The sequence below is a fragment of the Colobus angolensis genome, unplaced genomic scaffold, assembly GCF_000951035.1.
Source record: "Colobus angolensis palliatus isolate OR3802 unplaced genomic scaffold, Cang.pa_1.0 Scaffold56, whole genome shotgun sequence".
NCBI lineage: Eukaryota > Metazoa > Chordata > Mammalia > Primates > Cercopithecidae > Colobus > Colobus angolensis.
Window position 1 is genome coordinate 5,684,675 of NW_012119154.1, and position 22,484 is coordinate 5,707,158.

The following is a 22,484-nucleotide window of genomic DNA, read 5'->3' on the forward strand; positions in this document are numbered from 1 at the left end:
AGCTCCCTGATATTATTACAGCCCCATGTGTTCTCAACACTGCCCGTCCCCGTCACCTATGTTGCTGTGAATGGTCTTGCTCTCTCTTAGTTCTGGCCATCTGCATAGACTGTTTCTCTTTTTTTTTGAGATGGAGTCTCGCTGTGTCTCCCAGGCTGGAGTGCAGTGGCATGATCTCGGCTCACTGTAACCTCTGCCTCCCAGGTTCAAGTGACACTCCTGTGTCAGCCTCCCAAGTAGCTGGGATTACAGGTGTGCGCCACCACATCCAGCTAATTTTTGTATTTTTCGTAGAGGCAGGGTTTCACCATGTTGGTCAGGCTGGTCACGAACTCCTGACCTCAGATGATCTGCTTGCCTCGGCCTCCCAAACTGCTGGGATTACAGCCATGAACCGCCGCTGTAATAGACTGTTTCTTTAACTTGGAATTCTCTTCCCCTGCTGGTCACCTGACCAACTATTGCTCATCACTCAAGTCAGCTTGGAGGCCGATCCAACAGCAGATGCTGATCATGCTCACCCAACTTCCCTTTATGGACTGTTGTACTCAGTCCCCAGCTACTGTGAGCGTTGGCTGCTAACAGCTCACAGATGCCCTCTTCTCTTTTTTTATGGCAAACTCCCCACTACCTTCCCACAGTACAACTAGTCCTCCCCTCCCATCAGTGGCAGCCTGCAGCCAGTGGCTGGCTGACATGGATGGAAGGTTAAAAGACTGGCCCCCTGGACTCAGGGTGCATCCAACTTTGTGGTGAAATTAATATGTGTGAGTTTCTCTGGAACTAGCAGCCTGATCTGACCTAGCCTAGATACATGAGGGAGCCAAGCCAACATCAGTGGAGCCTGTTCCAGACCAGAAGAACCACACAGCAGAGTCATGAACTAAACAGTTGGTTTAAACTGAAAGCAGTCTCCTTGCTTACCTTTATTCTCTTGCCCTGCACCCTTCCCTCACTCCCTTTCTCCTTAGAGCATCCCCTCCATAAACCACGTGCACAAAAAGCCCTGTCTTTGGCTCTGCAGTAAGACAGAATGCCTGGCTGCCCAGGCCTGGATTGTGAACCCCTCTTGTGCTGCTCTACCACTCTGTACTGTCTCTCACTATGGTGCCCATGAGACTGTACTGAACTGTCTATTTACTTATCTCTCCTACTAACTAAACCTTTTGAAGGCATGGGTCATGTTTTTATTATTATTGCTATTGGTAGTATCTCAATACTCTTTAAAAAAGAGACTGAGATAGGCCAGGCGCGGTGGCTCAAGCCTGTAATCCCAGCACTTTGGGAGGCCGAGGCGGGCGGATCACGAGGTCAGCAGATTGAGACCATCCTGGCTAACACGGTGAAACCCCGTCTCTACTAAAAAATACAAAAAAATTAGCCAGGCGTGCTGGCGGGCACCTGTAGTCCCAGCTACTCAGGAGGCTGAGGCAGGAGAATGGCGTGAACCGGGAGGCGGAGCTTGCAGTGAGCCGAGATCGCGCCACTGCACTCCAGCCTGGGCGACAGAGCGAGACTCCGTCTCAAAAAAATAAAAAAGAACATGGGAGCAGCAAATGGCAAAATTGGGTCACTAAGAGAAAGAGAAACAGTTGGGACCAATGTATTGTTGAAGTGTCCTGCTCAGTGAGGAGGAACTGAAAGTTCAGCTCACATCTGCTGTATGGTATTCACACTCTACATATGTTGTTACTATTCAGATAACATGGGCACTGAGGTTTTATATCAGAGTGAAGAGTTGGCTGCTCTCAAAAGCATTGCTCTATCTGAATTCTTGAGATGGGTGGCTCCTTCCTAGCTATTAAGAGGCAAAATTCTGGTGCCCAGAGTGGAAAGAAAACCAGACAGTTATCTCAGTCTCTTTTCTTTATCCTCCACTTCTGTCTCCTGAGCAATCAGAATTCCATCTTTTACCAGGTTGGCTTCTGCAGAGTTTGCAATGAACTGAGATGAATCTGCAGTGACTTCAGGACAGGACTCTGTAATATGTATTTCAATAATACCTTCCTGTTATCAGCCTATCAGGCAATCACAAAAGCTTTTAATAGAAAGCTAGATAAAACTAGTCCTCCACCTAACAACTGTCTCCAATCTAGCTCTTTTTTCTTGTAGATATTTAGTACTGCAAAAATCCCATCTAGTGGAAGGCTTTGGCATGGTAAGGTTTGGTTCCAGGTAACCACAATTTTGGAGTACAAAACCATGAAAGACTTATCAAGATCACTGGAGTGGGGGTGGGGTGCTGGCAGCAGCACAGTGACCTCTGGTCCACTACAAATAAACTCTTTGGTGAGTTTCTTGAGTATTTTACCGTATTTGTTCTTTGGACTTTGCAAATGGTTTGTTGATATCTGCCGATCATGGCAGACAGTGGACAGATGAACCCAGTTGCCCACCAGGGAAGTTGTGATGTTCTTAGCATCAGAAGGCCTCAGGTTGATGTCAGTCTGTGGTGCTTCTCTGCCCTCTCTCATGTCTCCTCAGCCCCTGTTTCACGTCAAGGAAGAGCTCCCCTTCAGAGAAAAACCGAGAGTCATCATTTACCTGCTCAACTATGAATAAAGTTCCGTGTACGTTCTCTCTGCTCACTTCTTTCAGAGGCACTTCCGGCTCACGAAACTCTTCAGCTAAGTTCTTGGGGAATTTGCTGAGTGTCAAAACATGAATTAAACCAGAAGAGATATGATAGTGGGTTTTGTCTGAGAGGGATGCCCAGCCTTGTGAACAAGCCATCTTCCAGTGTGGAGGATTGCTTGCTCCCTGACCTGTGTCCACTGGGGACCCACATATCCTGGGCATTCTGCTCACCAGAGACACACACAAGACTCATGGGTCAATCACCAAAACCTGGGGCCACAACTTAGACCTGATCTGTCAGGGCTACTAAACCCACCTACTAAAATAGTTAAATGCTGACAACAAGGCTGAAATATTGTTCTTCTGTGTTGTGAGTTTTCTCAAATACAGTACAAAACTTTCTCCTTGCAGCTCAATCAAGGCAATCTGCATAGTGAGAAGAGAGTGGGATTTGGAGGCAAGAGACTTGGGTCCAAGTTTCAGGCCCCTGATTTTGTGTAAATCACAATTCTTCCAACTTCTTGATTTTCCTAAACTGTAAATTGAGCTGTATGTCACCTGCCCTATTTCTTCAAAAGGTTCTTATAAAGATTGAATGAGATACTGTATGCAAAATAACATACTAAAGCCACTTTATGAATGTTATTATTCTTATTAAGCACCATCCAAGTTGAAGACATGAACCTAGAAACTTCAGAGGACAAAAGATGTGTGAAGATAACCAATTTTTCAGGATACTACAATCTGGTTGGAGATAGCTCTGATCCCTGCATCTCTCCTGCCTCACATCTCTGTTCATTCCAACCCCAGCCAGATTGAGGTGCATGTCAAAAATTTCCGGAATTCTCCATTGTCTTTCTAGACCCTGGATCTTTGCAGATGCTGCTTCCCTCTGAGAAGCACTTTCTGCTGTACTCACGCCTATCTTTTCTCCTTCTTCTCTTATTCTTCACCTGGCTCAACTCCAGAAAGCCTGCCATGACCAGTCTCTGCTCCACATCAAGTCTAAGACTGGATTCAGCATGCTCACAGCACTCTGATCTCATCCCTGTCATTATCTACCCCTCACAATACTGCATGGTTCATTAATAGATCTGTGTGCTCCCTGAGGGGCAAGAAATATGTCCTACACAGGCGGCATGGGGTGTAGAGTAAGTATTGAATGAATGTCTATTGGGTAAATGAAAAAACAAAAACAAAACAAAACCCACCTACTAAAATAGTTAAATGCTGAGGGGCTTATCCATCACACTAGAAGGGATACGACCTGAAACCCTGGGGACTCCTCACTGGGCACTTCTTGGGACACTTTCTGATTTCAAAGGTCCCAGAAAAGAGCGCAGATTGTCCATGACAGCCAAAGCACTCTGGTAAAAAGATCCTATTGCGGCCGGGTGCGGTGGCTCACACCTGTAATCCCAGCAGTTTGGAAGGCCGAGACGGGCGGATCACGAGGTCAGGATCCTGGCTAACACGGTGAAACCCCGTCTCTACTAAAAAATACAAAAAAATTAGCCAGGCGTGCTGGCGGGCACCTGTAGTCCCAGCTACTCAGGAGGCTGAGGCAGGAGAATGGCGTGAACCTGGGAGGCGGAGCTTGCAGTGAGCCAAGATCGTGCCACTGCACTCCAGCCTGGGTGACAGAGTGAGACTCTGTCTCAAAAAAAAAAAAAAGATCCTATTGCTTAGTAAAAATTAAAGAAAGTTGAAGTACATTGGACAGACTGCACCTCTTGATCAGAAATCAAATCAAAAGATTTCACCCAAAGATAAGAAACAAAGAAACCGCACGGAGCTCTGTGTGCAGTGCCCAGCATCTCATACCTCCACAGACTGACTGTTCGGGAGTTCACACAGTGGATTTCCTGCCAGTGTCAATTCCCCTCAGTTAATATCTGGTGAGACCACCAGGGGCCTGGCAATTTGCAAAAGAGACAAAGGGATCCAATTCACTAAACACAGGCTAAATGAACCACTTAGCCAATGGCCTCCTGTTCCTTACCAGCGGGGCCTTGGACCTCAATTCATGCTTTCTGGCCTTTCAGACCTTTAGTGGAGTGGACAGAAATACACAAATTGGAGTGTGCTACAGCACAGCACTGGGTGCACATGTGATGATTTCTTAAAAATGGCCACAAATTCTTTGTCATTTCTCCCATCAAAGAATGGGGGTCTGTGTTTCCTCCCCTTGAATCTGGGTTATGACTGTTTTGACCAGTAGAGTACAGCGGACTGATGCTATGTGACTTCTGCATCTAGGCCTTAAAGGGCCATGCAGCTTCCACCTGCTTCTGTTGCAGTGTTCACTCTGTGGAAGCTCCCTTCTGGAACATGCCATCAGAACCCAGCTACTGTGTTATAAGAAGCCTGAGTCACATGGAAAGATCACTTGTAGATGCTCTGTTGACCGTCCTAAGTGACCTTAAACTTCAAGTCATCCCGGCCCAAACACCAGGCAAGTGAGTGAAGGAATTGCCAGATGGTTCTGGTACCCAGCAGAAGCCCCAACGTCACAGAAAAGACAAGCCATCCTTGCTGGGCTATCCAAATTCCTGATCCATAGAATCATGTGCATAACAAAAGAGTTGTTTCTATGCCATTTAAGCAGACTTACTGGTTTATTATGCAGCAACAGACAACAGCACACATTGCAGCACACAATGATGAGAAATGTCCTGTGGGCAAGGAATTCAATATGTTGGCACTGGAAAGTTGCTTACGTTTTGAGAACAAGCCAACGGAATCTTTAGGAAGCGGAGCACTGAAGAAGTCCACACTGGGGACTTCAAGTCCAAACCCTGGATCTCGTGTCTTTTCCGTAGGCTCACGCTGCCCTCAAGCAGTCTCTAGTTAATGCTGCAGAGGCCTGGTGAATGATGCCCCTTCGCCTTTTCTACAGCACCTCTTCCTCCCTTTCGGGTCTGTGTCATATTTTATAATAGACTGTCTCCTTCACCTTTGTGTCCTCAGCTAAGCACAGTGGCTGGTCAGGAGGAGAAGCAAATTGTCGAACTGAACACAAAGGGATGCAGGGAAAGGATGGAGCATCTTAGGTGTCATTTCTTCCCTCTTGTCCCCCAGGTTTCTAGATGATCAGTTACCTGCTTCTGTGGCAGAATATGATAGGAAAGACTCAAACTAGCATTTAGTAAGCAGCTAGTACATGGCAAATGCTATACAAGGTACTTTTATGGTGACCTCATTTAATTTTAAAACCCCACAAGGTGGGCACCACATTTAGGAGAATAAGAAATTTAGACTTACACGATTCCCTTGCCCGAGACCATGCTGATGGAAAGTGATGGAGCAGGAACGTGACCCTGGGTTTCTCGCCCCAAAGCCTGTCCTGTTGTATCTTAGGAGACAGTGCTGCTGGTTTGGGAGTTTGGAGGAATGAAGCTGGTGGGAGGCCTCCTCACATGTGGGAAAGCCCCTTGCGGTACAAGTAGAGCAACTGTCTGGTGAGGAATCAGTTCAGAATCTTCACCGGGCATTTGCAGACAACCAGAAAGCTGCTGGGCATCCACTTCTAACAAAGGTCAAGGCCAGTGGGCTGAAGGGCAAGGGACACCTGGGGAAGTATTGCTCAGTCATTCCAAGAGCAGGGGCTAGGCCATAACCCAGAAACCACCTGGCCCCACTGTCTGGACATCAGGGCAACTTTCCTTGCAGCCCATGTGCTGATGGTCCACACTGGCTGTCTGTGCTACCACAGACCAGTCAGGATCCCTCAGACTGACTCAAACGGTGATTTCAGAAAATGACTTCTTTTTCATAAAGGAGAGAAATAAAGACCACATGAGATCATTTCCTATTTGTGTCATTTGACAGAAGACATATTTCTTGTTGGGGAAACAATGAAAAAAAACCCCACCTCGGATTAGCACTAAACAATTTCATTCTGAATAAACTGGATTTACTGAGAAACAAAGATAAACAGACTGACAATGACAGATAAAGAAAGTAGGTAGTGTAAGGTGGAGAAGGGAAGAGAGAGAAGACAGGAGAGATGATAAGTCTGCAAATTCTAAGTGTAATTCTTCTTTTTTTTGAGACAGGTCTGGCCCTGCCACCCAGGTTGGAACGCAGTGGTGTGATTTCAGCTCACTGCAACTTCTGCCTCCCAGGCTCAAGCGATACCTCAGCCTCTTGAGTAGCTAGGACTACAGGCATGCACCACCACATCCAGCTAATTTTTGTTTTGTTTGTTTTGAGACGGAATGTCACTCTTGTCACCCAGGCTGGAGTGCAGTGGCGCAATCTTGGCTCCCTGCAACCTCTGCCTCCCGCTTTCAGGCAATTCCCCTGCCTCGGCCTCCTGAGTAACTGGGATTACAGGTGCCTGCCACCATGCCCGGCTAAGTTTTGTATTTTTTAGTAGAGATGGGGTTTCACCATGTTGGCCAGGCTGGTCTCGAACTCCTGACCTCAGATGATCCACCTGCCTCAGCCCAAAGTGCTTGGATTGCAGGTGTGAGTCACTACGCCTGGCCTAATTTTAGTATTTTTAGTGGAGATGAGGTCTTGCCATATTGCCCAGCCTAGTCTCGAATTCCTGGGCTCAACCAATCCACCCACTCGGCCTCCCAAAGTGCTGGGATTACAGGTCTAAGGGTAATTCTGCCTCTTCTTCATTATTCACTGTCTTCAAAAAAGATATTCTGAAATTGTTTAATAGTTCCTTAAACAGTTCAATATAAATTACTGTATGACTAAACAATCCCACTCATGAGTATCTGTCCAAGGGAAATGAAAACGGATGACTACACAAAGAACTGTATATGGATGTTCATATCAGCATTCTTCATAACAGTCAAAACTGGAAACCATTCAAATGCCCATCAGCTGGCAAATGGATAAACAAAATATGGTACATTCACACAATGGAACGCGACTCAGCAACACACAGGAACACATTCCTGAACATGCTACAACATGGAACAAACCTCATGGTATGCTAAATGAGAGCGATCAGACACAAATGACTGTATATTGTGAGGCCGGGCACGGTGGCTGAAAGATAAATTTCATATAAAAGGTTTAGATAGTAGGTAATAAAGGTACTCCCCTTATTATTTTCCAAAGGTAGCATCCATAGAGAGAGTTACATTTTCAATCAGTTCGTGGACAGATCTGAAATAAGGTTATTCAGAGAAATCAGGAATGGCTGAAGGTACATCTTATTTTAGGAAGAACACTGTAGCAGGCAAAATGTGTGCCTATGAGAGGCAGCATAGAGTTGGAAGGGTTGAGTCGAGTCCAGAGTCCAGGTGGCACTATCTATGTATTAAGATTCTGTTTTCCGGCCAGGTGCAGTGGCTCATGCCTGTAATCCCAGCAATTTGGGAGGCCCAGGTGGGCAGATAACCTGAGGTCAGGCGCCTGAGACCAGCCTGGCCAACACAGCAAAACCCCGTCTCTGCTAAAAATACAAAAATTAGCTGGGTATGGTGATGTACGCCTGTAATCCCAGCTACTCCGGAGGCTGAGGCAGGAGAATTGCTTGAACCCGGGAGACGAAGGTTGCAGTGAGCTGAGATCACGTCACTCACTCCAGCCTCGGCAACAGAGTGAGACTCTGTTTCAAAAAAAAAAAAAAAAAAAAAGATTGTTTTCCAAAAACTTCCTGGGTAAGGGGTGGCAGAGTGCTGTAGGTGGGAAAACCCATCCAAATTCCCTCACACTGATAAGACAAAACACTCTGGCTTTGGAGGGAGGTGGGCCAGGTTTGAAATCAACTCTGCCTCTTGCCAAAGTTTTAAATATTTTCAACTGTAAAATGGATTTATTGCTACTTGACCTGACAGTGTAGTTCTGAAGACTGAATGAGAGACATACAAGGCAAGTGTACACGTTGATGAGGCGACCACACTCCACTGCTCCCGCCTTCTGGAGATTCTCTGCTTGTCTCTGGAGCAGGGGAACTGCAATTCACCAATGTACACATGCACACACTCCTTTAAAGGAGTCATTTCACATTTCTTTCCAAAGCTTATCACTGTTTGGCCATGGTTCTTGCGTATCATTTTGTGTTTTTGGTAACTGTGCAGTGAAGGAGTAATGAAATGATGGTAATGGTCCATGTAGAACCTCCTTCGCCCTGTGATCTGCCCGAACATCAAATGGCGCAGAACATCTAGAAAAAGGTACTACGGAAAAACGTCCTCAATGTCCTCAACTAAGTTCCAGTGTGTGTTTCAGCTCATCTATGCCACCTGCAGCTCAACCAGCGTTTAAAGACTCACTGTTCAACCTCAGATATTTATTATTTGTGCCTATGAGAGAGGGAAAAATATACCACCAAGAAAACGTTACAGATTGACATAAAAAAACTTTCCTTTCTCCCTCCTTAAAAAAAAAAACAAAAAAACCCCTACAGGGCTGGGTGTAGAGGTTCATAACTGTAATCCCAGAACTTTGGGAGGTCAAGGCAGGAGGATCACTTGACACCAGGAATTCAAGGCTGCAATGAGCTACGATCGTGCCATTGCACTTCAGCCTGGGCAACAGAGCAAGACCCAGCCTCAAAAAAAAAAAAAAAATTACATATTCTTGGTATATAATTAAAAATACAGGTAAGAAAAAGCAAGCGATCTCTCAAATACTTACCATCCAGATATAATTATATGAACATTTTAAAGTTGTTCCTAACCTTTCTTGTGCAACACAAGCATGTATTAATATTCTGTGTATGCAATATATATCCAGACACTAGAGCCAGACTACCTGGGCTCAAACCCTGTCTTGCCATGTACATTTGTGAGATCTGGTAAACTGGCAGGATGATAATATATTCCTCAGTGTTCTTGTGAGGGGCAAATGAGTTAAACATACCCTCAGAACTGTGCATGGCATAAAACAAGTCCTTGACAAATGAGAGCTACTGTTCCATGTCAGGACGGGAGTATCAGAAACACCACGTCCTTTCCTATCTGTGCACATACACAGCACACACACATGTGCATGCCTAACTACTGATATGTGTATAGGCCTGTACTGTGTGAATATGTGAAGTTCTTATGTTGAAACACACAAAATGGGATCCAATTTAAGGTAATCTGTTTTTTCATGTATCAGGACATTTGCATGTAAGTATAGATCTCTCACCATTTTAGTGGCTAAAATACTATGCTTCTATATAGATACACCATACTACGCGCACTGTGCAACTGTTAATCACTTAGATTGTTTGCATCATTGTTTTGAGCTGTATTTGTCGGTTATCTAATCCAAAAGCAAGCCAAATAACGATCAGAAAAGCAGCAGTCCGCAGATCAAACAAAGACTATTTTCCATCCTTTTGAACTTCAAGTTAGTGAAGTGGTTTATTCAGCCCACTCAAGTCTAGTTATGATTTAAGTCAGACCATATAATTTAATAACTGCACATTAAAAACAGTGACATTATCGTTTGAGTACAGATTTTATTTAACAAAAAGGCAACATGATTCTTCCAAAATACAAATCACTACCACCGTTAAAGCTCCCATTCCAACCCTGCAGATATGTATGCACATCGCTGTGCTGTTAGCCCCTCACACATTCCAGGTGGTCCCTGAAGGTGGGGCTTTGGCACTGCAGGGATGCAGGGAAACCTCGGGTGAAAATCCACATCCGAAATTCCTTTTCCAATTCCACACTCCAATCAGTGAAATGTGGCATGACAGGGAGGATCTGGGAGGTACGTTCAGGGTAGAATCCCTCAAAGTCACAGGCTTTCATCATCATACATGCTCCAGCCATGAATCTTTGTTTTCTGGGGGGGTGGGGGCATGAGTCTTGGCTCAACAGGTTTGGAGAGATGATCGTAGATCTGAGATGAGCCAATAGCTGGCCTGTCCACGAACTCCACAGCACACAGTTCTGGACCATCACTGCTGCAGGGTGCCCGCTCCAGTTCCAGCACGGTGATGGTGTTTGGGGCTGAGGTCATCAGGATGTGCTGGGGCACAAACAAGGTCAACTGAGGGCCCCGGGCTGGCCAATAGCGGCCAAGGTTAAAGTCATTAATCCAGACCTGGCCCTGGAGAGAGAGACAAGACCATCAACCCCAGATGCAGCGAAAGCCCTGAGGAAGGTGGGGGCCCTGATGTAGGGCAGGTCAGCAGCAATGGAGGAAAGAAATGCCCCCAGAAAGGCGGGGCTGACAGCCAGGCCCATGCCAGCCTTGGTTTCAGCTTCCTGCTGGGATAACTGGCCAAGGTGGGAACAAAGTGGATGGGGGATAACAAAAACTTGCCCCAAAGACCCACTCCTGCTTCAGGAAAATACAGATGTCAGTACCAGAGAACAGCGTGGAAGTTTCTGAATTTCATCCCGGTTCCAGGGTGCTGCCTGTCCCCACAGACCAGCCTCTCCCTAACTTTTCTGTACACAGAAGACAACTGCTGAACTGCTTCCTTAAATAGATCTTTTCCTTCTTCATTCTCTTTTCCTAGAGGCAGGTCTTGACCTCACTATCTGCTGCACACCCGGTGAACACAGGGCACACAGGACTCTAGGGCCTGCATCCTGAGGTCAGACAGGTACCAGGAGTGGTCCCCAAAACAACCCCTCAAGAGGGACACAGGGTTTGGGTGAGGGAGAGGAAGAGACTCATCCAGTTGGATATCTACATTACTGCTGTGTTTTAATGACTCTTACAGGCACCCTCAGAGTTAGGGTGTGGATTCCATGTTTGGTTCAGGAGCAGAGGTGATGCTATAGGCTGCATAACCAACTTCTGTGAGTAGGGGAAGCTGCTTCCCATAACAAAACTGGAAGTGGAGGATAAACTCCTAAAAAACAGGGACCATGTTTAGCTTTGTCTACACAGCCTCTCTGTATGTGCTAAAATTTGCTCAAAGGGGCTGAGTGCAGTCCTTCATGCCTGTAATCCCAACACTTTGGGAGGCCAAGGCAGGCAGATCACCTGAGGTCAGGAGTTCGAGACCAGCCTGGCCAACATGGTGAAAACCCGTCTCTACTAAAAATACAAAAATTAGCCGGGTGTGGTGGCACATGCCTGTAAACCCAGTTACTCAGGAGCCTGGCGCAAGAGAATCACTTGAACCCGGGGAGGCAGACGTTGCAGTGGGCTGAGATTGTGCCACTGCACTCTAGCCTGGGTGGTGACAGAGCAAGACTGCGTCTCAAGAAAAACAAAAAAAAATTGCTCAAAGCTAAAGGCAAGGGTCAACAGTTGGCTAACTAGATAGAACATTCTATTATGAAGAAAGAAAGTGAAGAAGGGGAGATCACATAGACGCAAAAGAAAGAGAAAATCTGGGAGAAGAAAGGAAAACATAAAGGGAGAAGGAAGAGGAAAGAGGAATGGAAGAAGGGAGGGAGGCAGGAAAGAAACTGCAACCCGCAATGGCCCAGATATCCTAGGAGACAGCCTGGAGGAGGCCCAGCCATGGCTGACACCTGCTGAGCCCTAATCCTCATCATGTTCTGCAACACTACTACTGCTGCTCACCCCAGGGATCCTCAGTCTTCTTATGTTTGGGTATTTTTCAGCCTCCAAGTGCCCCCTTTATTTTAGATCCTTCTGAATTTCCTACATGGGTTCATATCTGTGTCCTGCCACTTACTAGCTGTCTGACCTTGGACAGGTCTCAACTCAATTTTTCATACCAGTCACTGGGGACAATGATGATGAAGGAACAGTGCGTGGCCTGTAAGTGGTAGCACTCCTTACATGATTAAAGTGAAAAGATATTGGTGTTCACATGCCTACAAAAGAAGGGGGTCCGTGATTAAAAACCACCTGTCTGTTGGATTAAGTCATTTAGAAAGAGGATGACAGTTTCACAGTTCTCAGAACTATTTCACTCTTGTTTTTACGCTGGGATATGTTATCTCATTCCATCCTAAAAGGTATATACAATGACAGCTTTACCAGGTTTTTATCAGCTTAAAATCTGCTGGTGCCTTGTTTTTGCAGTATTAGAGAACAGTAGCACTTTACTTTTGCGGTCAAGGGGGAAGACAGAGAAGTGGGAGGTCTTCGTGAGCAGCACACGAGGAATGGCACGCATGACTACAGGCTTCATGCTATGCTCAGGACACGGGCCAAGCCAACTCCTGACCAAATAGCAGCTGATCAGAGTGGAGGTTTGGTCCTTTCTCAAACCTCCAGTTCCATTTCATAAGCATCCAAGAGATGGGCCCTCATATGCTGGGTGGACTGTGCACCTGGTAGGTAAGCTGGAAATTGTTTTCCCTGGATCCCCTTCCCTGGATGGTTCTGGGTAAGTGTTGGTCAGAAGGGGCCCTTGCTTGAGATTGGGAAGGTGGAGGGAAGCAGCAACCATTGCTCTGGGTGCAGTGGTGCAATCCTGGCTCACTGCAGCCTCCACCTCCCAAGTTCAAGAGCTTCTTGTTCCTCCGCCTCCTGAGTAGCTGGGAATACAGGCGTGCACCACCATGCCCAGCTAATTTTTGTATTTTTGGTAGAGATGGGTTTTTGCCGTGTTGCCCAGGCTAGTCTCCGACTCTTGGCCTCAAGAGATCCGCCCACCTCGGCCTCCCAAAGTATTGGGATTACAGGCATGAGCCTCCAAGCCTGGCTTTTTTCTTCTTCTTTTTTTCCTTTTTGAGGCAAGGTCTCACTCCAGACACCCAGGTTAGAATGCAGTGGCACCATCAAGGCTCACTAGTGTCAACCTCCCACCTTAACCTCCCACATAGCTGGGACTACGGGCATGCCCCACCATGCCTGGCTAATTTTTGTATTTTTTTAGAGATGGCGTTTTGCCATGTTGCCCAGGCTGGTCTCAAACTCCTGGTCTCAAGTGATCCTCCCACCTCAGCCTCCCAAAATGCTGGGATTACAGGCGTGAGCCACCACGCCTGGCCATGCACATGTTTCTTACAGGAGGGGAATGCTAGGAATGGAATTGCTGGGTCATGGGATATGCCTGTGTCCAATTTTAGTGATACTGTAAAGAGTAGCTAGTTTTTTAAAAAGTGTGAAGGAGGAATTGAATTTTCACATTTAATTAATTTAAACTTAACCACATGTGGTTAAAAATGAACATTCTTATAAAGAATATTATACAAGGCCAGGCGTGGTGGCTCATGTCTGGAATCCCAGTACTTTGGGAAGCCAAGGAGGACAAAACACTTGGGGTCAGGAGTTTGAGACCAGCCTGACCAACATGGTGAAACCCTGTCTCTACTAAAAGTACAAAAATTAGCCAGGCATGGTGGCAGGTGCCTATAATCCCAGCTACTCAGGAGGCTGAGGCAGGGGAATTGCTTGAACCTGGAAGGTGGAGGTTGCAGTGAGCTGAGATTGTACCACTGCACTCCAGTCTGGTGATAGAGCAAGACTCAGTTTGAAAAAAACAAAACAAAACAAAACAAAACAAAAACAATGTTACACAAGAAGCTACTGCACTGGACTACAGAGCTAAGGTATGGTGAGATCCTAGTGACTTCATCATTAGACCATGATCTCTCCATTTCTCTCCATCCTCACAGCCTGACTTCCAGAGCAAGTCATAAATCAATGTTGTCTTAGACTGCTGCAGCTTCCTCATAGTCTCCTGACTCTATTAACTCTAGAATCTAGGCTCTGCATAGCTGCCAAAGTGAAAATAGGATGCTTTTCACACATTTCTGTTTCTAACCTCCTTCCTGTGGTCCACAGCCCATACCTTCATCCTTTCCTCCTTGTCTCTGCCGCACCCCCCCTTGCTCACTCCACTCTCCACTACTTTTCTTTCTTTCTTACTTTTCTTTCTTTCCTTTCTTCTCTCTCTCTCTCTCTTGGGCTATGTTGGAGTCCAGTCGCTATTTACAGGCACAATTCTAGCACAATACAGCCTTCTGTCTCAGCTTCCCAAGAAGCTGGGTCTTCAGATGTGCACCACCACACACAGCTCCCCAATTACTTTAAGTTAGTCTCACTTAGGCATCAGCTCGTCGCCATGCGCGAACACTATTCACCTTGACCTGAAGCCTTCTCATCACTCAGGCAGGGCCACGATCCTCCTCCTTAATGCTGGGTTTTCCATTCCAAGTCACTCACTATCCTTTAATTTTTTCTTTTTCTTCTAGTTATTATCATGATTTGAAATTCATATCTTCTGTTTGATGACTAGTTCAGGAGCTATTTCCAGCTATAACACAGGCTTTAGGAAGGGAAAGGCTTTGTCCATTTTGTTTGAGGCGAGATTCTCCGCATGCAAGAGAGTGATACTCAATATACACTTAGTAGCACTCATGGCTGCTGATGATACTTGTTGATAATTCTGCCAAGAAAAGATTCACTGAAGAGGTGACGTGAAGCCCTTCTGAAAGAATTCTTCACGTTCCTCTGCTCCCAGTTTAAGAGTTTTAAAGAATATTGTTCACTCAGAGAAAAACATTTGCCTTCCCTCCTTGATTAGAACCAATGAAAAACACATTAATATAATTTAACTTTAAAAATTCTATTTAAAAAGTATATACATTGATTTTTATTTCTCTTTAAAAAGTTATGCTTTTGCAATTATTTTTGGTGGGGAGGTATGCACGTGTTGCTGAATATGATCTAAAAGTTGATACACTCTTAATGAAGTTAGCCCCGTGGGGGCCAAGCATCTCTACAGTGAACGCCAGCGGTTTCCGGGGCTGCCTAAGGCAGTCTCAGTTAAAATAGTTCCATGACAAAGTGACTTTCTCTGACCATGGCTTGACCCTGGCAGACTCCCCACCCTTTGCTGTAATCACCAAGGCAATAATAATAGTTTCATAAATATGAGGTTCCTGGAAATGCCTGACCTACTTTTTTGTTGATCAGACAGATTCATGTGTTTGTCTGTTTTAAACTATCTGGATAAATGGAATTTAAAACAAAAGTTTTGTTTCCTTCCTTTTCCTCCCTCTCTCCCTCCCTCCCTTCTGAGACAGGGTCTCACTCTGTCATTCAGACTGGACTGCAGCTGCACTATCAGAGCTCACTGCAGCCTCGAATTCTTGGACTCAAGCGATCCTCCTGTGTCAGCCTCCCGAGTAGCTGGGACTACAGGTGTGAAACTATTTGTCGGGGGGAGGCCAGCACGTGTTGTTGTTAGCCATCATGGCCAGCTAACTTAAAAACCATTTTTTAAAACAGACATAGAATCTCACTCACTATGTTGCCCAGGCTTGTCTCCAACTCCTGGCCTCAAGTGATCCTCCTGCTTTCACCTCCCAAAATGCTGGGATTACAGGTGTGAGCCTCTGTGCCTCGTCTCACTATTGTTTTAAGTTGTAGTTTAAAATTTTCCAAAAATTTTTGGGAGCTCCTTTAAAAGCAACAATAAGCTTAGGGTGAATGCTGCCTTTGTCACTCTCTGAAAGAAAACATTTACACACTTGCAGGACTTAAAATGGAAAAGACAAAGGTCCAGTTAGTTCCCCAAGTTAAAGGCTCTCACACACACAGCATCACTGTGATGCTCACCTGGGAGAAAGAGAAGAAAAAGAGGAGAATTGAAAAGAAAAAAGGTAAAAGCCTCTCACAAGGCTTGCTTAGAAATAAAATGTTAAAGAGATCTCACTGAAATACACAGGAGAAGATTAATTCTCCCCTTCCTTCAGAACCCCAAAGGGCTCTGCAGCTTCCTCCTCAGTCTTAGAGTAATAACGTTAAATAACTTTATGGTTTCTCTATAGTTTGGGACAGATCCAAATAGAACTGAAGCCATCAAATGCATACAATAATAGCATAAAAGATAGATCACTTCTCAGAAATCCCAAAAAAAAATTCTTTTTCCTTCTCAACTCCCAACAGTTCCACCATTGCTAGACCTTTTTAATATAACGCTCACCTAACAACAGTAGTCAAACCACCTCACATATCTGGCACCAAGCTAGGAACTGATAAGCAAAAACTACTGCCTTAGGTCATACTTTTTATAAAGTTCACAACCTAAAAATTGCAGGAGACCTTCTTTCACTTCTAGCCTATTTACTCATTTACAAAAGTTCTAAGAAGTTTTGTTACTAAATTAATATAATATTTGTTGAGAGAAGTCTGATGGTCTAGTTTCAAAGCTCACGGGACTTGTGACTGTAAACAGTGAATTAGATGGAAATAGTCGGTCTTGTAGAATGTAAGCGTAATTACAAATTAGATAAAAAAGAAGTTTAACAGGCATATCAAATTTAGGATGAAAGTAGGGTTCAATAGTGTTAAGACCTGTGGCATATTGAAAAGATGGCCCCAATTCTTAGTGGTTCCGTCTATCAAGAAGTAGAATCTGTCTGGGTACGGTGGTTCACTCCTGTAATCCCAGCACTTTGGGAGGCCAAGGCGGGTGGATCACCTGAGGTCAGGAGTTCCAGACTAGCCTGGCCTACATGGTGAAACCCCAACTCTACTAAAAATACAAAAGTCAGCCAGGTGTGGTGGCACACGCCTGTAATCCCAGCTACTCAGGAGGCTGAGGCAGGAGGATCGCTTGAACCCGGGAGGTAGAGGTTGCAATGAGCTGAGATTGTGTCACCGCACTCCAGCTTGGGAAAAAAAAGAAGACCTTTTCTCAAAAAAAAAAAAAAAAGGAGTAGAATATGTTTCTCCATTCCTTGGATCTGGCTGGTCTAGTGACATATTTTGGCCAAACAACGTGGAAGAAGTGACATGTGAATCCTGACTTGGGCCTTAAGATGCCTTGAGCATTTGCATTCTTTCTTTGAACGCTGCTCAGTCGCCATGTGAACAAGCCCAGGCTAGCTTGCTGGATGATGAAAGAGATGTGGTCTCATCTTCTCTGTTGCCTCAGCTGACAGATGGCTAACACCCAGGTGGTCATGCCCAGCTGAGACCAGCAAAACCACCACTTGGTCTGCCAATACTTAAAATAGTGAACTAAATAAACTGTTGCTGTTTTAATCCACTAAGTTTTGGGTGACTCGTTATGCAGCAGAAGCTAACTGATACACATCTCCATGGTCAGAAGGTGCCTAAGCATGCTACTTTTCAGGAAAGTGAGTGACGTTTAAAAACTCAATTTAAAAATAGTAGAGCCATCCACTACTTAGTTCTGGTTTCACTGATCAATCACCAAATCCCATTGGGGCCCCCTCAGCCATGTCTGTGCCTTTCTCAGGACTGCTGAGAACAGCTGGCTGAGAAGACACCTGTGAGCACTCAGTACAGTGGCCAGCACATGGTAAGCTCTCAGATGTGGCTGGTACTATTATAATTTCCTGAATGTGGACCGCCCTCCCTCCCTACTGCCACACTCAAGTCCAGCTCTGTTCCTTCTCCCTGGACCACTTCTCCAGCAGAAGAACAGCTTTAGAGAGTTCTGTTTTATACCTATCAGGCTGGAGGTGCCTATGAGACCCCCAAAGGTAGGCTCCAGAGTCTTGTAAGAGCGGAGCTGGAAAAGGAAACGTGAGCATGTCCAGCACATCTGTGAGGACGACATCCCCTAAAAGTGTAAGAAGAGAGCCCAGGACCAAGTCCTGAGGACTGCAACACAGAAGCTGAGAGAGAAGCCTGAGAAGGAACAAAGAGAGGGAGGAAAACCAGGAGAAGTTTGGGCACGCAAGTCAGGAGAAGCAATCCTCCCACCTCTCCCACCTCTCACCGGGTAGCTGCGACTGCAGGTGCCACCATGCCCTTATAACTATCCTAGAGTTATCTGGGGCGCCATCCTAAGTCGCCTCATTAGCATAAACCCAGGTGTGACTGAAAGGGGCTAGTTACAAATAACAAAAGACACTCCTACCACTCAGAAAATGCCAAGGGTTTTAGGACCCTGGAACCAGGGACAAAGATCAAATATATTTCTTATTACACTATTCCCTTGAAAAATGTCAGTCCCTCTGCACAAAATGTTCTTCCCACTAGGTAGACCAGACCTTTCCTAGCAATCTTAGGCACTTACAATTTCCTCCTCTCCAAGGCCCAACTGCACGGTTTACATATCTCTTACAGACTCTTACAATTCTCTTGGGCTCCGTCTATACCTCTCTCTCTCCAAATGGATTGAGAGCAAGTGACTAACATGGATAAGGTTTATAAAAGTTTTACATACTCTTTTGTGGCATCATCAGGTCTCACTGCAGCCTTGACTTTCTCAGCTCAAGCAATCCTCCCATCTCCCACCAGCTAGCTGGGACTACAGGTCCACGCCACCAGGCCCAGCTAATTACAAATACATTTTGGTAGAGATGAGGTCTCATTAAGCTGCCCAGGCTGATCTCAAACCCCTGAGCTCAAGTGATCCTACCACCTCGGTCTCCCAGAGGGCTAGGATTACAGGTGTGAGCCATCGCGTCAGCCAGGAAATTTCAAAAGCAAGATGTAACAAATAGTTAAAAGAAGGAATTTCTTTCAGCTGTTTATTGTACCTTGTTTTATTTCATAATTATTTTACATCTTGAAGGTGGGATAATTTATCTTTAAAATACAGAATTACTTTTGATCAGTATTCTATTTTGACTCTTGACTCTTCAAAGCATAATTTTGGTTAAGGAAAAATTATCCCACTCACTACCATGCTCTGTCATGCACCTGAACCTACCATAAAGTGTTAAAGGCTGGAAGGCTGCATAGGATATTGCCATGAGACTTATCCACACCCATCTGAAAGAGAGGTAAATAGCAGAAGCACTGCTGTACTGGCAGGACGTGACATTTCAGGTTTGGCATATAGCAGGGGTCCCCAAACCCCAGGCCACAGACTGGCCGCGGCCTGTTAGGAACCAGGCCACACAGTGAGAGGTGAGCAAGCATTACTGCCTGAGTGCCACCTCCTGTCAGACTGACAGCATTAGATTCTCATAGGAGCAGGAACCCTATTGTGAACTGCGCACGTGAGGGATGTAGGCTGTGCCCTCTTTATAAGAATCTAACTAATGCTTGACGATTTGAGATGGAACAGTTTCATCCCAAAACCATTCCCGTCCCCCCTTCCCCCGCAAAGTCCAGGGAAAAAAGTGTCTTCCACGAAACTAGCCCCTGATAACAAGGTTGGGGACCACTGGCATACAGAACACCCCGGCACTTCCTATCTAAGGGACTTTCTAGTCAGATAAGAACTCAGTGAGGTCAAAGCATTGCCCTGTGTCTCCTGGACAGAGCAGAACATGCCTGACCCCTTTCTACTGAAGTCCCAGTTGATATTCATTCACATTTGGCATTAACCAGAAAGCCACATCTGACTCAAGTAAAGCCAGTGTAAACAAAAGTGATTTTTTTAATCTCATGAATCGCCTGTATCAGTGGCTTTGCTTTCTAAATCAAGGTAGTTTCTTTACAGTGAAATGAATAGGAAAAGCATAGAGTCCTGTGCCAGGGGCTTTGACAAGGGCCTCTCCTGATGACGGATGTGGGGATTAGTGCACAGCCTTACAAACAGCCGGGGCTTCAGCGATCATTTTGTCCACCCCCCACCACAACGGCCAGCTCCCTGCATTCAAACTATGTGCTAATGTGTTCATCCTTTCAAATGTCAGAGCTTAGCACTCAGTGTGGGAGTGGCGATCTGCCTGTTCTGAGGTAGTTGATCATTTAGAAGCCCCAGAGCTGGCCTGGGACTGTCCTCGGCAGCAGGGACCTCTGTACACCGAAAGCAGAAACCACATCGGTCCTGTGTTAGGTAGGACGTGTGCGTACCCTTGGACCTTCACACCTATTCACTCCAAAGTCCACAAACTTCTTGGATGGGCCTTTGTGTGTGTGTGGCACTTTATTGACCTAGAATTCATATACCATACAATTCAGCAGTCTTTAGTATACTACAGAGCTGCACAACCATCACCACGGTCAATTTTAGAACATTTCATCACTCCATTAAGAAGCCCCGTACCCTTTAACATTCTCCTCCCATCCGACCAACACTCTCTTTTCCCTGCTCTAGGCAGTCACAGATCTTCCTGTCTACACGAATTTGCCTGTTCTGGACATTTCACGTAAATGGAATCATGCAACATACAGTCCTTTGTGACTGGTGTCTTTCATTAGCCCAATGTTTTCAAAATTCTTCCATGTTGTAACATGTATTAATACTTCATTTCTTTTTATAGCCGAATCATATTCCATTGTATGGCTGTACTACACTTTGTTTATTGATTCCTCAGTTGATACACATTTGGGCTGTTTCCGCCTTATGGAAATTATGGATAATGGTGCAATGAATACTTGTGTACAAGTTTTTGAGTGGACATATGGATTAGATGGGCTTTTGGGGGTCTGAACCCTTTGACACATTCACAAATACTGTGTGGAGATGTACTTTCAAGCCTGGAGATGCAGAGCATTCATCAGACTGACCAAATAAGTAAAAAGCCCCAGCCTCAATAATGAGTATGAATTTCTCACTGGTTCTCAATACCACCTGCTTTTTCACATGGGGCTCAGGTACCTGTGCCACTGAGCACTTCTGTACCTCGTGCAAGTTACTTAGCTCTCTAAGCCTCCAGCTACTCATCTGCAAACTGGAGATAATGATCCATCTACCACAGGTGCCTCTTTTGATGGCTATGGAGATAGTGTCTATAAAGTGTTGAGCAGAACTCCTGGGTCAGTAACTCTTGCATGTGACACCTTTATGACTTGATCAAGATGAACCTCCCTCTGACCTCCAACATGTCCCACACTTTTCCATTTATCTCTACTGCATTAGGAGGGGAGAAAAAGAGGGATCGAGGGATCGAGGGAAAAAGAACATGCTTGCTAGCTAAAGGGGGAAGATCCAGGGAGGTCTTTGTGTTTAGGTCCTAGAGCTCCTAGTTACCACTTTTTGGCTGAAAAATGGGACTTGGCAGAAAGATGGAAAGGCTGACAAAATGCAGGTAGGGGAAATATGAGAACAGGGTCTTGGCCTGGAGGAAGACAGTGGGGAGGGGATTCAGAACTCAGACTTCCTCCTAGATACCACTGGGCAGGAAATGAGGGTGGAGGCAGAGAGATAAGTCTGACAGGAAGCTGAGGGAACAAAGGAGTTACACCTGATAGCAGTCAAGGAGGATGAGGTCTTCAGTGGAGAGGGTGGGGGAGAGAGTCAGGTGGCTTTAGGAGGGTGGTAAAGGTTGAAAAGGTCAGTGGGGGAAAGGAGCAGAGAGAGACCAAGGACTGCTGAGCAAATCTGAGGGCTTCTGGAGGCTGGCAACAATGAGGGGATGGTAGCCACAATGAATGCACTAAGAAGCCCCTCAGCTGTGCTCAGTGACTGGTGAACCAGCAGAGATGCCAGTAGTGGAACTACATGGAGGACGAATGAAGGAGGCAGAGTAGAAAGGCAAACGGGCAAGGGGGGAGGTGGACTGATGGCTCTCAAAAAAAGATCACGGTGGCCGGGCGCAGTGGCTTACGCCTGTAATCCCAGCACTATGGGAGGCTGAGGTGGGCGGATCACCTGACATTGGGAGTTTGAGACTGGCCTGACCAACATGGAGAAACCCCGTCACTGCTAAAAATACAAAATCAGCCAGGCGTGGTGGCGCATGCCTGTAATCCCAGCTACTCAGCAGGCTAGGCAGGAGAATCGCTTGAACCTGGGAGGCGGAGGTTGCAGCGAGCCGCGATTGCGCCATTGTACTCCAGTCTGGGCAACAAGAAAGAAAATCCCTCTTTAAAAAAAAAAAAAAAAAAAAAAAGATTGTGGTAAGGCCTAGGCTTGGTAGAGGAAGAATTGTGGCCTTAATGGTGGAATGTTTCTTTCAGGTCATTAATAAGATTTAAGGCCGAGTGCAGTGGTTCATGCCTGTAATCCCAGCACTTTGGGAGGCCAAGTTGGGCGGATCACAAGGTCAGGAGTTCAAGACCAGCCTGGCCAACACAGTGAAACCCCTTCTCTACTTAAAACACAAAAATCAGCCAGCTGTGGTGGCCGGTGCCTGTAATCCCAACTACTCGAGAGGTTGAGGCAGGAGGATCACTTGAACCCAGGAGGCGGAGGTTGCAGTGAACCGAGATCGTGCCATTGCACTCCAGCCTGG

The 22,484-nt window shown here is 45.8% G+C and overlaps 1 protein-coding gene across 1 annotated transcript in view; it reads right to left on the reverse strand.

The window, feature by feature from the left end:
* Nucleotides 1-9,983: 9,983 nt before the first annotated feature.
* Nucleotides 9,984-22,484, reverse strand: part of GLB1 (galactosidase, beta 1) — a 115,434-nt gene continuing 102,933 nt past the window's right edge. The window contains 2 exon segments of the mRNA XM_011961551.1: nt 9,984-10,332; nt 10,335-10,599. Of these exon segments, the coding sequence (XP_011816941.1) occupies nt 10,301-10,332; nt 10,335-10,599 (297 nt within the window). The 3' untranslated portion in view covers nt 9,984-10,300.